The following is a 14,809-nucleotide window of genomic DNA, read 5'->3' as shown; positions in this document are numbered from 1 at the left end:
CTTTGACTAATGGTCCTGTCACAACTATTCTAGAATATAGTTTTAATATCTACGATATTTTAGATTAAAAATTGTTACACTTTAGTTGCGCCACAAGAATTAAAGCTAAATATAAAAAAGCTATTTTTATCACAGTATATATATATATGTGTCACGCTATCTGACATAGATTGGCGAGATATCGCATGCCGCAAATTGTTTACTCGATTGTGAATAGAATAACTGAAAAATGGTACCAAACAATTAGAATTATAATGCTTTACGTGAGGGACTTAATGTAATTACACTGTAAAAAAATTTTGTAAAATTACAGGTAATTTTGAGACCCGCTATAATAGGTGTAAATTTCCACACATTTTTAATTTGTGTAATTGTAATACAAAATTACTTTTTCCTTCCGTACTGTAATTTTGTAAAATTACAACCATTATATTGTATAATTACAACTATTATAGTGGGTCTTAAAATTATCCACTATAATAGTTGTAATTTTACACAATTTTTTTACAGTGTATATAATACTCCTTTCGTACACACGTGCTACCCGTCATAATAATTATGTATGAATTTTATCAAACAGTATTAATAAGTAGTGAATTAATAACTCGTTAAACAAACATTCTAATACAGCTTCTTATAATTATTCTAGCGACACAATGGCTCTGGACGTGGAAACGTGCGGTTTTATCGTGCGTTATAACTTTAATATTTCTAGCTATTGTAGTGCCCGTAACTGTATATTTCACTCATCAATCAGACGCATCGGTCTTCCCAGAAATTCCAACTTCATCAATCGAGGGTAATTGTCTATCTGGAAAATATTCCTTTCGTACGTGTTACCCGTTATAATAATTGCGAATAAATTTCATCAAACGATATTAAGTAGCTCGTAAAACTATCGTTCTAATATAGCTTTTTATAATTATTTTAGTGACGCAAATGCTGTGGACGTGGAAATGGTATACGGATTTATCGTGCGTTCTAGCTTTAATACTTCTGGGTATTATAGTGTTTATAACTGTACATTTCACTCATCAATCCGACATATCTCCCGCACCGCCCGAACCGACTACACCGTTTAAACCGACCACACCAACAACACCATCCACACCAACCACACCAGAAATTCCAAACTCATCTACCGAGGATAATTGTCCATCTAGAAAATATTTTGTTATGCAAGCGCGACACGAGGCAAATGGTATCTATCACGATTGCAAACTTAAAATCTGTCTCCTACATTATATATATGTATTTATTCCATTTATTCGTCTACTTAAAAGCATGTCTTTTTTTACTTTCCACGAGTCATATATTTTAAAACTTTTTACATTCTTATATATGGAGAGTAATATTTTAGATTTTAATGTTAAAGTTGACATATGCGTCTGATTGAGATTGCTAAATTCGGTGTTAAATTAAGAAGTTTCTAACTATAAATTTGTCTGCATGGTATATCTTAGACTTTTTGTACGATATGTATTTTATTTTCATGACTTGTAGGTAATAATCGAGAGAGACGAATGGGGTGCACAGCCTTCGAGACCTTTAAGAAAAATGATGCTGCCAGTACCATATGTAATTATTTTTCACACTGCGACAGCATTCTGTACTACGCAATCAAAATGTGCAAACCAATTGAGAATTATCCAGAATAATCAGATGGAAGGTATTTTTGACGATATCGCTTACAATTTCATGGTCGGAGGCAACGGCCTCGCATATGTTGGTTGAAACTGGAATTACGTCGGTGGCCATTCAAGACACTATAACGGCATAAGTATTGGTATTGCATTCATCGGTGATTTCACTTCGGTTGTACCGCCGAAAACGCAATTAAATGCCGCGAAAGAGCTCATAAAGTTCGGCGTCAGAGCCGAAAAAATTGCGCCTGACTATAAAATGGTCTCATTGGTCATCCGAGCCCTACTGGTTAGATAGACTTGTCAAATCTGTCTATGTCAGTTAGATGTAATTGCAACATATACAGATAACAGTTAACTGAAAATATCGCGGGTCTATTATTCTCGTTTCGAATGTAAAAATTTTTTTACACTAGAATACAATAAAATGACAAAAAAGCAATTCCTACAGATTTTGTGGTATTAATATTAGTAAATAAAAGAAGAAAAGGTCATGTATAAAAAGTATTGAGTGTTGAAGATACAAAAGACATGGTTCTGGTCGAACCTCATAATAAAATTGATAATTATGCAATTATGTAATTAGCTTCGCCCTGTATCAATATAACTACTATCGAGATATATATTCCGAGAAATGACTTCACTTGTGCTTTAATCGCTTCTCTCGATTATATTTGTATACTTACATACATATATGTAATAGGAGAAACCAGGGACAAACGTAACAATTTTCTCATTTGTGTTGATATCTTCGATTTGCTTGTTTATATATAAACTTTTTCTCTTTCATAAGGTAAAAATACATTCTTTACTTACATTATAGTATAGATAAAATTTATCCACATTTTATAATTACGTAAAAAAATCAAATTTTACGAAGATCGAAATTTGTTACGATTGTCCCTACTCCTAGGGCTGGTTGTAACAGAGCTAAAGATCGAGTTTAACAAGGTAAAATAAAAGAAATAAACATATAATCAATGTAGCGTAATGTTTTAGTTCTTAAAAGACTTTTTTTAAATAGTTCTAAATATTTTTAATTATTCTAAACAAACGTTGCTAAACCTCTACTTTACTTTGACCGTATTCTTACGGCATCGACACACAACTTCTCATGACAGAGCTTCGAGCGCTAAGGTGAGGAAGGAGTTTAAAAGACATTATATAACAGCAGATAGATTCGTACAGGAATATTATTTTTTTAGTAATCGCGTTTGTTACGTTTATTCCGCGTTACTTTTGTCCCTGGTCTCCCCTAATTTTTAACAAAGTAGGGGAGACCGGGGCGGGTCGTTACTACAATTATCTCGAAATCTGTATATTGTGTGAACTCGCCATTAATATTGTAAACGCTGCTTATGGTGCTCATATGACCAACGGAGTTTAGTGAGATTATATGCCATGTTGTGATTTTCATTAAAGTAAACGTGCGTTTTCGGAGTAAAATTAAATAAAAAATAAAATTTTTTGCGCGTCAAAAATTTTAAATATTTTAAATATTTTCTCTCCAAATCTCGAGATAAGTGATTCTGAAGAGTAATGCATGCTGAACACGAATCCAGTGAAATTTTTTTATTTTTGTTGATTTTTAATATTTTATGAGCAAACTTGAAACTTGTGTCCGGGACGAAGTCGTCACCAAGTCATATCATGGAGGCTTTTGGCGAAAATCAAAGTCAAAGAAGCAGCAGTGATCGGATTCCGGCGAGGACTTGAATAATATGTGCTGCGTGTACTCAGAAATGACAGAATAGAGCTGACGAGAAACGGTGCATTTTGTGCAGGCGCACATAATAAGTGTGTGCGATTTTCTTGTAATTATTTTGCGCCATCGTGTTTTTAATTAATGTTTCCATTTTTCTATTAAAAAATAATTAATTAAATGTATCCTATCATTTTTCAAGATCGGAATTATGAATTTTCATTTAAAATTCAGTCCGAGAATGAAAGTGCGACTCCGCCCCGGCAATTTTAACATTTCAATTTTTGCATCTTTGTCGTTTTCACTTTATACCAGTTGAACAAAGCGACGTGGACCAAAAATGTCCTTATAAATTTTGTAGCCAAGGGTTCACTCTTTACAACGGTGTACCACATTTTATTAAAATTATTTGTTTTGTTGTTAAAAATCGATACCGAAAAAATAGTGACGACTTCGTTCCGGTCTTCCCTGAAAAGCATATCTTTAACCATCATTACATATCTATACTATTATTATAAAGCAACAGGGTTTGCATTTTTTTTGTCCGCTATGATCTCGGAAACCAATGGACCGAATTTTTACCAAACGTATATGAAATAGGGGTAGAATTTCTTGGGGAGTGCTATAGGGTGTATAGTTTTTCGTTACCAATCTTCTGGAAACCGAAAATTACATATATATATATATATATATATATATATATATATATGTTAAATATACGTACGATATCAAAATGCAAATAAGTTTTAATCTCGGTTCAATAGCTTCCAAAACGAAATCACCATAAGTTTTTTGCATTCCGTACATAAATAACTCTTATATGTAAATAAAACCAACATATTATTTATTTATAGTTTTTTCAATGGTCACATCGAAGGGATGTTATATAGGTATTGCCAGTCAAAATCGATTTAAATTACTTATTTGTTATTCTATCACTGGCGAAGAAAAATTCATTATTCTGTTATTTATTTATGTTTTAAACATATTTTTCCAGTTTCTATATTCAATTTTCCCGAAAAGAAAACGTACTCTTACGCTTTCGATTTAATTTCTGGTTATATTATATATTTAATAATAGCATTATTTAATAATAGAATATTTTTGGTCAAATCTTTATACATGTATTTTTTTATAATTAAGTTGATACAACAACGCATTTGAATTCGACGCTGATATCATCGGTTGTGACATTAAAGTTTCTATCTGACAAATGCAATAGCATAAAGACATTCTAATTGAGGAATCATCTTACGTATGTGTGTGATGTATTCGCGCATGTACCTTATACACATATAGCTTTATTAGTATTGCAAATCCATTGTTAGAAAATTTTTAATTACATGCTTTAATTTATTATCAATTTATTATAATTATGTCGAATGTTGATCGTGTAAGAACAGTACTCGATATTATTATCGAATATAATATTTTATGTTTATTTAAATAATACTATTATTAAATAAAATATTATATCGAAATAAAACACATATTGATATCTAAGCATGTTAAATTTTTTTCAATTCATGTAATGTCATTGTATCTAGTGGAATCTGGTGTACATGTATTATTTGTTTGTTCTACTAGATTTTTTTTCAAAGATATAAAAAATTGTCCCTTGAAACATCAATTATCTTTTAAAATTTGGTTTTAAGATATATAATTATACATATAATTAAATATAAGTTTGTTTCTATATAGAAAGACCTTCTCAACGAGAGCTTGGAATTTTTTTTTAATACCCTGTCTCTTAATTTGAGGCAAATATAATTAGTGCAAAACACTAATTATTTGCCTTAAATTGCAAAACATTATATAATAGAAATTATATAAATGTTTCTTGTAGGTATGTTAGTGGTGTTAGAAATGTTCGGCCATCGAAATGAAGATACAAGTCGATTCGGCTCCGGTAACTAAACCGAAAAGACTAAAAATCGTATAATGCGACATATACATGCATGCCGCAGCTACAATTGTTTTTAGGTAAAGAGGCAAAGAGTGGTGCCAACAATTTCCAAGCACGTTCGACAAGACAACACGACAGCAGTCTGTTCCAGTGTCGGATTAAACGGAGATAATGTGTCGGCATTACGTGTGCATGCTTTGAATCCATCGGCAGTTTGTTTATCAGTGAGTGCTTGACAAGCGGCTTACAACCGTAAAATCCATTTTTTTTTCTATAAAAACAAGCATCGGACACTTGCGAAATATAGGGGAGACTGGGGCTGGTTGTTACAGGGGTAGGTTGTTACAGTGCCAATGGTAGCTAAACCGGAAACGCTATAGTAACGTTAGAAAGAGATAAATGATCACGCCAGTGTCGGCCGACATACCGCGCGAGTTAGTGGCGCTGGCGTTCTTGTGAGAGGAGCCCGGACAAGCAGCCGTAAAAAACGCAGATTTGTAACATTTTCATTTTTTAGTATTATTGGTCTAGCACTTGTTATCTAAATAAGCAGAAATGTGTATGTGTGGTATATACTCTCTAATTCCTTCTGTTTACAATAAACCTTACTTTTATAAGCTTTACAAATATTTGTGTTTTAATATTTAATTTTAAGAGGTTAGTTTTGGTGTTGGGGCTAAAAGTGACATTTTCTCGGGGCAGGTTGTGACAAACCACAATTAATTTATGATAGATAATTTATGATGAATAGAGCTTATAACTTTTGTTTAGATTAAAAGTTACTTGTATTTTTGTTTTAAAGAATTTTTATTTAAATAAGAACATAATTTTACTTAATTTTTATTTTTTTATTTTTATTTTGTTGTGATAAAGCAAAGATACCAAAAAAAGTAATATGTCTAAGTTTTTGTTTAAAATAACACTATAATTTTATTTAAAGTTAAAAAGTACTATATTATTACTTGGACTTAAACTTGGAAGTTAAACTTTTTGTAATTTGTTATAAACAATAATATTTCATTTTTGTTCGAATTAAGAAGACAAACCACGATTATTCTTAATAAAAAGTTTGAGATTACATTTGTTTTTTTGTTGTAACAATTTACCCCGTGTGGTGTAACAACCAGCCCCTGGTGTGGGGTAAAAAGTTACATGTCTCTTTTTTCAGAATTTTTTAATTTATATAATTTCTAATGAGCGGTTAGATAAAATTATTATTAAATTTAAATCCCGATTAGTTACTGAATCTAGCAAGCCTAGATTCATTTATAAAAACAACATAATCAAAGAGTTGAGACACTTTATAGAAAAAATGTCACAACCAGCCCCGGTCTCCCCTATACAGTATAATCTCGCTAATCCGGCACTTCGATAAATAATCTTGTACGTCCAACAATCCGGCACTATCACGGACTTCCGTGACTTCTTAAACAAGAGACAGAGGACGGATTTAACGCTTGCGTATATTGTTAATCTATTAATTATTAATGACCGTTAAACTGTCGCCGATGCAGCATTGTTTACATGTTTCCGTGAAAATACATGGCTGCTTTCTAGTTTCATTTTGTTTGTTGTAAATTTAGAAGTTTTAAAGTGCTCAATTATTTTATATATATTAATCTTCTATTCCTTATATTCCAATAAGGTCGCCAAATTCATTAATCCGGCACAACCTCATTTTTAATAGTGCCGAATTAACGAGATTGTACTGTATACCCTGCGAGAAGAATATCTACTGTCACAATTTAAAGAAATTCCGATTTTGAGTTAAGCCCATAAAGAGTATGTCTAAAATATTGTCTATACGTGTCATAATAGTGTCACAAGTTTATATGCGAAATCCACTGATCGAGGTAGAAGTAATTTTTTTTAAATCCATTACGTACATTGCGGTTTCCTAGATAAATAGTGTCATAAGTGAATTGACAAGTAAATCACAGCAGATCTCTTCAAAAGACAGTATTAAGTTTCATTATAACAAAATATCATAATTGTATAAGTATATTAGGGGTATTCAAATAAGTTAGAGTTTAACGGTTTGACAGGTTATGTCGGGTTAAAGTCGAGTAAAAAGTTAATTTTCAAACTTTTAACCTAAAGATTAATGTGATAGGTTTAATGAGTCACTTATGTATTTTGCATAACCTTAAAGAGTAGCGCGCCCAAAGTTAATTAATTAACTTTTTACTCGACTTTAACCCGACATAACCTGTCAAACCGTTAAACTTTAACTTATTTGAATACCCCTATTATGTTGGTTATCTCGCAATTAAAAAAAATTGAATTAAATTCGTTTCTTCTCTCTTTTAAAAATTGTGTATTTTTTTTAGTTGTGATAGTATTTTTCTCGGGGTATGATATATGTATACATACATATTCTCGGATCGCATTATATTTACGGTGTCTTCGCTTTAATACTTAGCGTGATCCGCAGCAGTGACATAGATTGAGTGTGACATGATGACCGCGGTGCCATTCACACCACAGAAGATTTCTGGATACAATATGCTATTATTCTTCAATCTATCATAAAATAGGGTCGATATAGCGACAATCATATTTAGTGTTAAAGAAAGAATATTTTAATGTTAAATATATAAAATTCTTAAATCTAAAATAAAGTAATTTTGACGCTATCCCTCTAATTTTCTCAGAAAGATTTAGATTAGCAATTTGTGACAATCTCCTAATATTCTTGATTCAACAATAGACGGATCTAAAGGAAATCATATTCTACTTTTGCCAAAAGAAATTTGTAGATTGTGTCAGGAATTTTATATTACTCTTTCAAGATCCTTTTTGTAAAAAAATGAAATAAAGGTTTTTATGAGCGAAAAAACACAGATATTATTTAGTAACACATTTTATTCATAATAGATCAGATCCACCACAGGGTCATGTTTCAAAACTCACTCTAGTTAACTAAAATGATATAGTGTACGTGACGTAAACTATAGATTTTAGTTACTCAGAGTGAGTTTTGGAACATGACCCAGACAATAATCAAATCCATCACAGGCACAAACACGTTACTCGCGTATGGCTGATGACATCAGAGAACGAGACGCCTGTCGTAGAATAGACACTAAATAAGACCAAGAAAAACGTAATACGTATAAGGCTATTTTACTCTGCCTTATTTTATGTCCACGACTACGATGTAGATGTAAACACTTACGTTTCGTTCTCGGTCAATAGTGTATCACGTTCTTAGTGTCGACAAGACAATAACACACATCGGTTTCGCGCTAAATATTGTGGTACTAACATCGCGCGTTATAACATTGCGTGAAGATTTAGGCTGCATTCCGATATTCACTGTCAGTACTAAAAATCTATATTTTTCTATAATTATATTTACGTCACGTATACTATAGATTTTCAGTACTGACAGTTGCTGACAATTGATGCTTTCCATTTAGTGACACAAATCGACACAAATGTCGTGTTACCTTTCTTGACATTCAATGAGTATCAAAGAGCGAGACTTATGTCGACTTGTGTCAGTAAATAGTAAACACCTAATAAATATCGGAACGCCAGCCCTTAGTATAAACAGAATATAATAAGCTTGAATTTATATACCTTAAGGGGCCCATTCACGATCAATCATATTGTGCAATATTGTCCGTTGTGCAAGATCATTGATCGTGAATGAGACTGATTGACGATTTGCGCAACTGTTGTGTAAGATCAAAACCTTCCTGAGATTTTTTGCGAAACACGCCTGTTGCGCGACTCATTTGTTTTGTGAGTGGTAATGTTGCACAAATTTTCTAGTTGTAATCTGATTGACAAAGTGTATGTATATACGTACAGAAACAGGTACATATAACGGCTTCAGTAGTCATTTTAGTATTATATTATTATAAACAAAGCGACAACCACTACTACAACGAAGCGAGCACCAAGAACTGTGTACGCAACTAAATTTTGCGCAGTAAAATGTCAGCGTGTGTGGAATTTTACTTCGTGCAACATTATTTTGCGCAACTACTTTTTGAGCAACATGATTGATCGTGAATGGGCTCCTTTACTCTTGTCTCAAGATATTAAGTAAATCTCATTTTATTCGAAAAAAGAAAATAGAAATTATGGATTTAATCTTAATATTGTTTTATTTTGTTATACTGCTTCCGATTGTGATTAGATTAAACATGTCAAGAGTATTATTATTTGTCTCGTTATCAGAAATTCGATTTGAGAGGGCACGTACTTAGCAGCACGGGAATCCCATCAGGTGTTATCATTAAAACAGGGGAATACCTATTATGCGAAAAGCAATATCGTGCAGGCTATCAGTTCCTCATAATCTTTTCCCTTTTTTGCTCTTTTCATTGTTTCGCTTTTCATGAGCAAGAACAAGCGCTTTCCACGATTTCACCTTTAAGGCACGTCTTTCTTCGACAGCCGCGTGCCGTCATTGCTGAAGCCAGTATTTGTCTGACAGTGTCATAAAATCAACGAAGATAACCAGTAGTAGCTTGATTCGCTCTTGTTTGGATTGTACTCTGTTCCCGCGGGACGCTGGCGCTGCTCTAACAGCAGGTAGTGTCAACGACGTGTCGAAAACTATATAGGGTAAGATCTAATAAAGTTTTTCTTTCCGCAAAGCACTTTCCACGATAATGGCTCCATGTTATTATAAATTGATTCTCAATTTAGTATTGGTAAAGTGATCGCACGAACAAATGTCGATTGTTGATCCCAAGTATGAGTCAGTCAACCCTTAATTTAACGAACCGGCTGCGCCGATTTGGGATACTGATCACGGGTGATGTTTCTCGATCGAGCTTGCCGCTGTTGTCCTCCATTTTTTAAATAACTAGACACCACAGACGCGCGCTTCGCGCGCGCTATTTAGCTCTAACATTATGCTATTACTTCTACACTGTTAACTCCTTGATACACACAACTGTCAAAATAGATATGGAAATGTGTAAGATACGTATTTTCTCAAGATAAACTTCGTTTTTACAGTTGATGTTGTAATTTGTCAAGATAAGACATGACGGACGACTGCTCTGCTCCAAGATGTAAGTAATTTTACCTGAGCAAAAGTTATTCTTTTCGCCATTCTTTTATCACATGCATTCTATTATTATTGGATAAATGCAAATCCCATTGTTTACAACTTAGACCTAAATCGGAGCATGGACGTTTTTGGAAGAACAGCCAATATGTAATGAATATCATTAACTCCTTTGACTTATGGTCTTGTTACAAGACTATTCCGCTATTCCAGAATATAGATTTAACATCGTTGATATTCCAGATTAAAAATTGTTACACTTTAGTCACGTCACAAGAAGCTATAAGTATAAAAAAGATATTTTTATTTCACAGTACATACGTATTATGCTATTTTGGCACATATTGGCGAGATATATATTGTATGCCACCAATGTTTGTTTGATTGTGAACAGAATAACAAAAAAATATTAAACAAGAATTATAATGCATTACGCGAGCGGCTTTAATATGTAATTATTATAATATTTCTTCATACACACCCGCTTCCTGACGTAATAATCGTGCACTTCATCAAACAATATTAAGTAGCTCGTAACAAATCATTCTAATAGAACAATTTATAATTATTCTAGTGACGTCTCGACCGCAATGGCTCTGGAAACATGTGGCTTTATCGTGCGTTCTAGTTTCAATACTTCTACCTGCTGTAGTGCCCATAAATGATGAATATTGCATTCATCATCAGGACGCACCAGTTCCTTCGGAAATGTCAGACTCATCGATCGAGAGTAATTGTCCATCTGACAAATTTTTCGTTTTGCAAGCGCGATACAAAGCAAATGTTATCTTATCGCGATTGCAAATTTAAATTCTGTATTTGTATATAATCCATTTATTCATCTACTTAAAAATGTGTCTTTTCTTATTTTCCATGAGTCCATATATTATATAGATATTTCAAAACACTTTGCATTGTCATATATGTATATGTATAAGAGTAATATTCTAGCCGAATAGTAACATTTACTTCGTCAGTGAACAAATAACAGTAAAGACTTTAATCGACCCTATACTGACTATCAATTTTAATTGTCATGACAATACGACCATTAGTTTTGATCAATTAGTTGTCAAGACGTTTCAATCATGGGGTTTGGTTTGTCTAACCTGACTCAGGTAGTACTATTTAATAAATTAAATGTATATTTATAAGTAAGGATCTAATTTAAATTAATTTAGAAGGCCCAAAACCCATGGTCGAAACGTCTTGATAATTAATGTAAGTAGTGGTTGTATTGTAATGACACATGACAATTAAAAATGATACAGTAGGACTGATTAAAAAATCTTTACAGTAATGTTCTAAATTTTAATACTAAAATTAACGTATGCATCTGATTAAAATTGCAACATTCGGTATTAAATTAAAGATTATTTAATTAATTTATTTGTATGGTATATATTTTGAACTTTTTGTACGATATGTATTTTATTTTCATGACTTGCAGATGATAACGGGATAGAGTTTCGCATTGTCGAGAGGGACGAATGGGGTGCACGGCCACCTTCGGATCCCCTAAGAAAAATGAAACTGCCAGTACCACATGTAATTATTTGTCACACTGCGACAGCATTCTGTACCACGCAATCAGAGTGCGCAAACGAATTGAGAATTATCCAGGATAATCAGATGAAAAATGATTATGCGGATATCGCCTACAATTTCATGGTCGGAGGCGACGGCCTCGTATATGTTGGCAGAAACTGGAATTACATCGGTGGCCATTCAGCAGAATATAACGGCAAAAGTATCGGTATTGCGTTTATCGGTGATTTCACTTCGGTTGTACCGCCGAAAACGCAATTAAATGCCGCGCAAAAGCTCATAGAGTTAGGCAGAGGAGCCGGAAAAATTGCGTTTGACTATAAATTGTTAGGTCACCGACAAGTTGTGAAGACTAAGAGTCCTGGAGATGCCTTATATAATGAAATTAAAAAGTGGCCCCATTGGTCATCCCAGCCTAGACCTTAAAGGTTCCTGCTAGCTCGATTGCCAAAAGTCCGCTTTGACAATATACACACGGCGTTACACCAAAATTGTGAACTAAAATTTGCGAAAAATGACATTAAAAAGCTGAATTAGTTTTGCGACCTACAGCGTATTTTTTGTTTCAACGCAGTATTTTTTTATTTAAAATAATTGTCGTAGTGTTAAAATATACCAAAAACTACTATTTTGTTATAATTTAATATGTAAAAGCAAATATTTATTTCAATTCGGCAGCTGCTAAACGGCTTGTTTTCATCCTTGATTAGGCATTAATTCAATTCGACATACCCAAACAAAAGAGGATTTTCGATATATCTTACAAGTCTGTTCTATCGATTACAAACGCTATCTTATTGAAAAACATTTTTACTTTAATGTCCGTCGCGAGAATTTTCATGATATTTTTCTCGTTTCTGATGTTATTAATCCAAGATGGCTGCAGTGAGTGAACAGGAGCCTTAACTTGTGAATGAAATACAATGTCTAAAAATATTCACATATCCTTTTTTCCTTTAAATCTGCGGTTGTTATCTGTCTATGTCAGTTAGATATAATTGCAACATGTACAGATAATAGAGTTAATTGAAAATATCGCGGGTATATTATTCCCGTTCCGAGTGTAAAAATCTTTTTACACTAGAATACAATAAAATGACAAAAAAGCAGTCTCTGCAGATTTTGTGATATTGATAAATATAATTAGAATAAGCTATAATTAGCAAATAAAAGAAGAAAATATCATATATAAAAAAAATATTGAGTGTTAAAGATACAAAACACATTGCACTGGTCGAATCTCGTAATGAAATTGGTAATTAATTATGTAATTAGCTTCGACTTGTATCAATATAACTACTATCGAGATATATATCCCGAGAAACGATTTTATCTGCTCCAATCGCTTTCGCGATTCAATTCTCAGGAGTTATCGCGGAAGGTAAATCTTTATTACACTTGTATACTCACATATATATGTAATTTTTAATAAAGTATATGAAGCATGCACAAATGTACCTTTAACCGTTATTACAAATATGTAAAATATACATACGATATCAAAATGCAACTATGTCTCAATCTCTGCTCAATAGCTTTTAAGCCGAAAACACCGTAAGCCTTTTGCACTCCGTACATAAATAACTATCTTATAAACAAATAAAACAAACATATTATTTATTTATGTTTCAAAAATATTTTTTCCAGTTTCTAAAATTAATTTTTCCGAAAAGAAAACTTACCTCTACCATTTCGATTTATATTTTCTGATTGTTATATTATATTTTTGGTCATGTCTTTATACATATATAATTATTTCCTATATATAATTAATCTGATACAACAAAGCATTTGAAATCGATGCTGATATTATCGATTTTAATATTAAAGTTTCTATCTAACAAATGCAATAGCATAAAGGAAGACATTCCGATTGCGGAATGTCAAAACCAATCAAATGATTACGTAATAAATGTAAATTATAATTTAAATAATATTGTCATTAAATAAAATATTATATTAAAGTAAAACACATACTATATTGACATCTTAACATGTTCAATTCGTTTTAATTAATGTAATCTTATCGTATAAAAAAAAATCTGATATATTATCTGTTTAAGCTACTAAATTTTTTCAAAGATATAAAAAATTGTTTCTTAAAACATATTGTCTTTTTAAATTTAGTTTTAAGACATATGATTATACATATAACTGCATCATAAGTTTGGTTCTATGTAGAAAAATCTTCTCTACAAAACTCTTAGCTCCAAAATTTTTTTAAAATACACTACCTTTAATGGGAGACAAATAATCGTGATATAATTAGTGCGAAACACTAATCTTTTGTCTTAAATTGCAAAAAATTATATAATAGAAATAATATAGATGTTTTTATATGCCGTACTGGTGTTAAAAATCTATCATTAGCCATTAAAATGAAGATATAAGACCATTCGGCTTCACGGAAAAGACTAAAAATCATGTAAGACTATATACGTACGTCATCGCACATATTCACACAGAGCATAACATCCAACAGATATTTTATTGATAACTAGATATCCAGTGGCTATCCATTGGATATCTAGATATCCATTAAATATCTGTTGGATGTTATGCTCTGTGTGGGTACCTACTTACATGCCGCAGCTATGTCGTTAACAGTTGCGATTGAAAGAAAGAGGCGAAAAATGGGGCAACAGATTTCTGAATACGTTTAACAAGATAACGCTACAGCAGTTTGTCTTGTCGGGTTGAACGGAGATAATGTCGCCATATTACTCGTGCTTTGATTCCATCGGCAATTCGATTGTTAGTGAGTGCCTACAATTGGCTTGCAATCGTAAAATCCATTCTTTTCGAAAACGAGTATCGCGCACTTTCGAAATATATATACATCTATACAACATAATCTCGGATTTATATTTATACGGATAACTATTTTAATACGCAGCAGTGACGTACACTCTCTAAATCTGAATCAGTGAATAGTCACTGACATCAGTGTAAAGTATGCCACTGATTCGAATCGGTGG

At 32.4% G+C, this 14,809-nt stretch overlaps 1 protein-coding gene and 1 long non-coding RNA gene across 2 annotated transcripts; both read left to right on the top strand.

Annotated features, from left to right (window-relative positions):
- The first annotated feature begins 5,075 nt into the window (after positions 1-5,075).
- LOC139816456 (uncharacterized) lies at positions 5,076-8,077 on the top strand. The gene is made up of 3 exons (XR_011733013.1): positions 5,076-5,254; positions 5,329-5,475; positions 7,674-8,077. It is a non-coding gene; the product is annotated as an uncharacterized lncRNA (long non-coding RNA).
- Positions 8,078-9,598: 1,521 nt separating this feature from the next.
- LOC139816447 (peptidoglycan-recognition protein SD-like) lies at positions 9,599-13,331 on the top strand. Its single transcript, XM_071783953.1, has 4 exons — positions 9,599-9,832; positions 10,232-10,287; positions 10,858-11,013; positions 11,734-13,331. Exons 2-4 carry the CDS (start codon positions 10,260-10,262, stop codon positions 12,255-12,257), a joined length of 708 nt encoding a protein of 235 aa, XP_071640054.1. The 5' UTR covers positions 9,599-9,832; positions 10,232-10,259; the 3' UTR covers positions 12,258-13,331.
- The last annotated feature ends 1,478 nt before the right edge of the window (positions 13,332-14,809 follow it).

This window comes from Temnothorax longispinosus, chromosome 7, assembly GCF_030848805.1.
Source record: "Temnothorax longispinosus isolate EJ_2023e chromosome 7, Tlon_JGU_v1, whole genome shotgun sequence".
Taxonomy (NCBI): Eukaryota; Metazoa; Arthropoda; class Insecta; order Hymenoptera; family Formicidae; genus Temnothorax; species Temnothorax longispinosus.
The sequence above is the reverse complement of the archived record's forward strand: the minus strand, read 5'-3'. Positions and strand labels throughout refer to the sequence as shown.

Excerpts from the sequence above, each read along its gene's own strand:
- LOC139816447 (XM_071783953.1), top strand. The coding sequence starts at position 10,260 with ATGACGGACGACTGCTCTGCTCCAAGAT. Across the intron at positions 10,288-10,857 it reads CGACTGCTCTGCTCCAAGAT|TGACGTCTCGACCGCAATGG; the intron begins GTAAGTAATTTT and ends TAATTATTCTAG. Across the intron at positions 11,014-11,733 it reads GTCAGACTCATCGATCGAGA|ATGATAACGGGATAGAGTTT; the intron begins GTAATTGTCCAT and ends CATGACTTGCAG.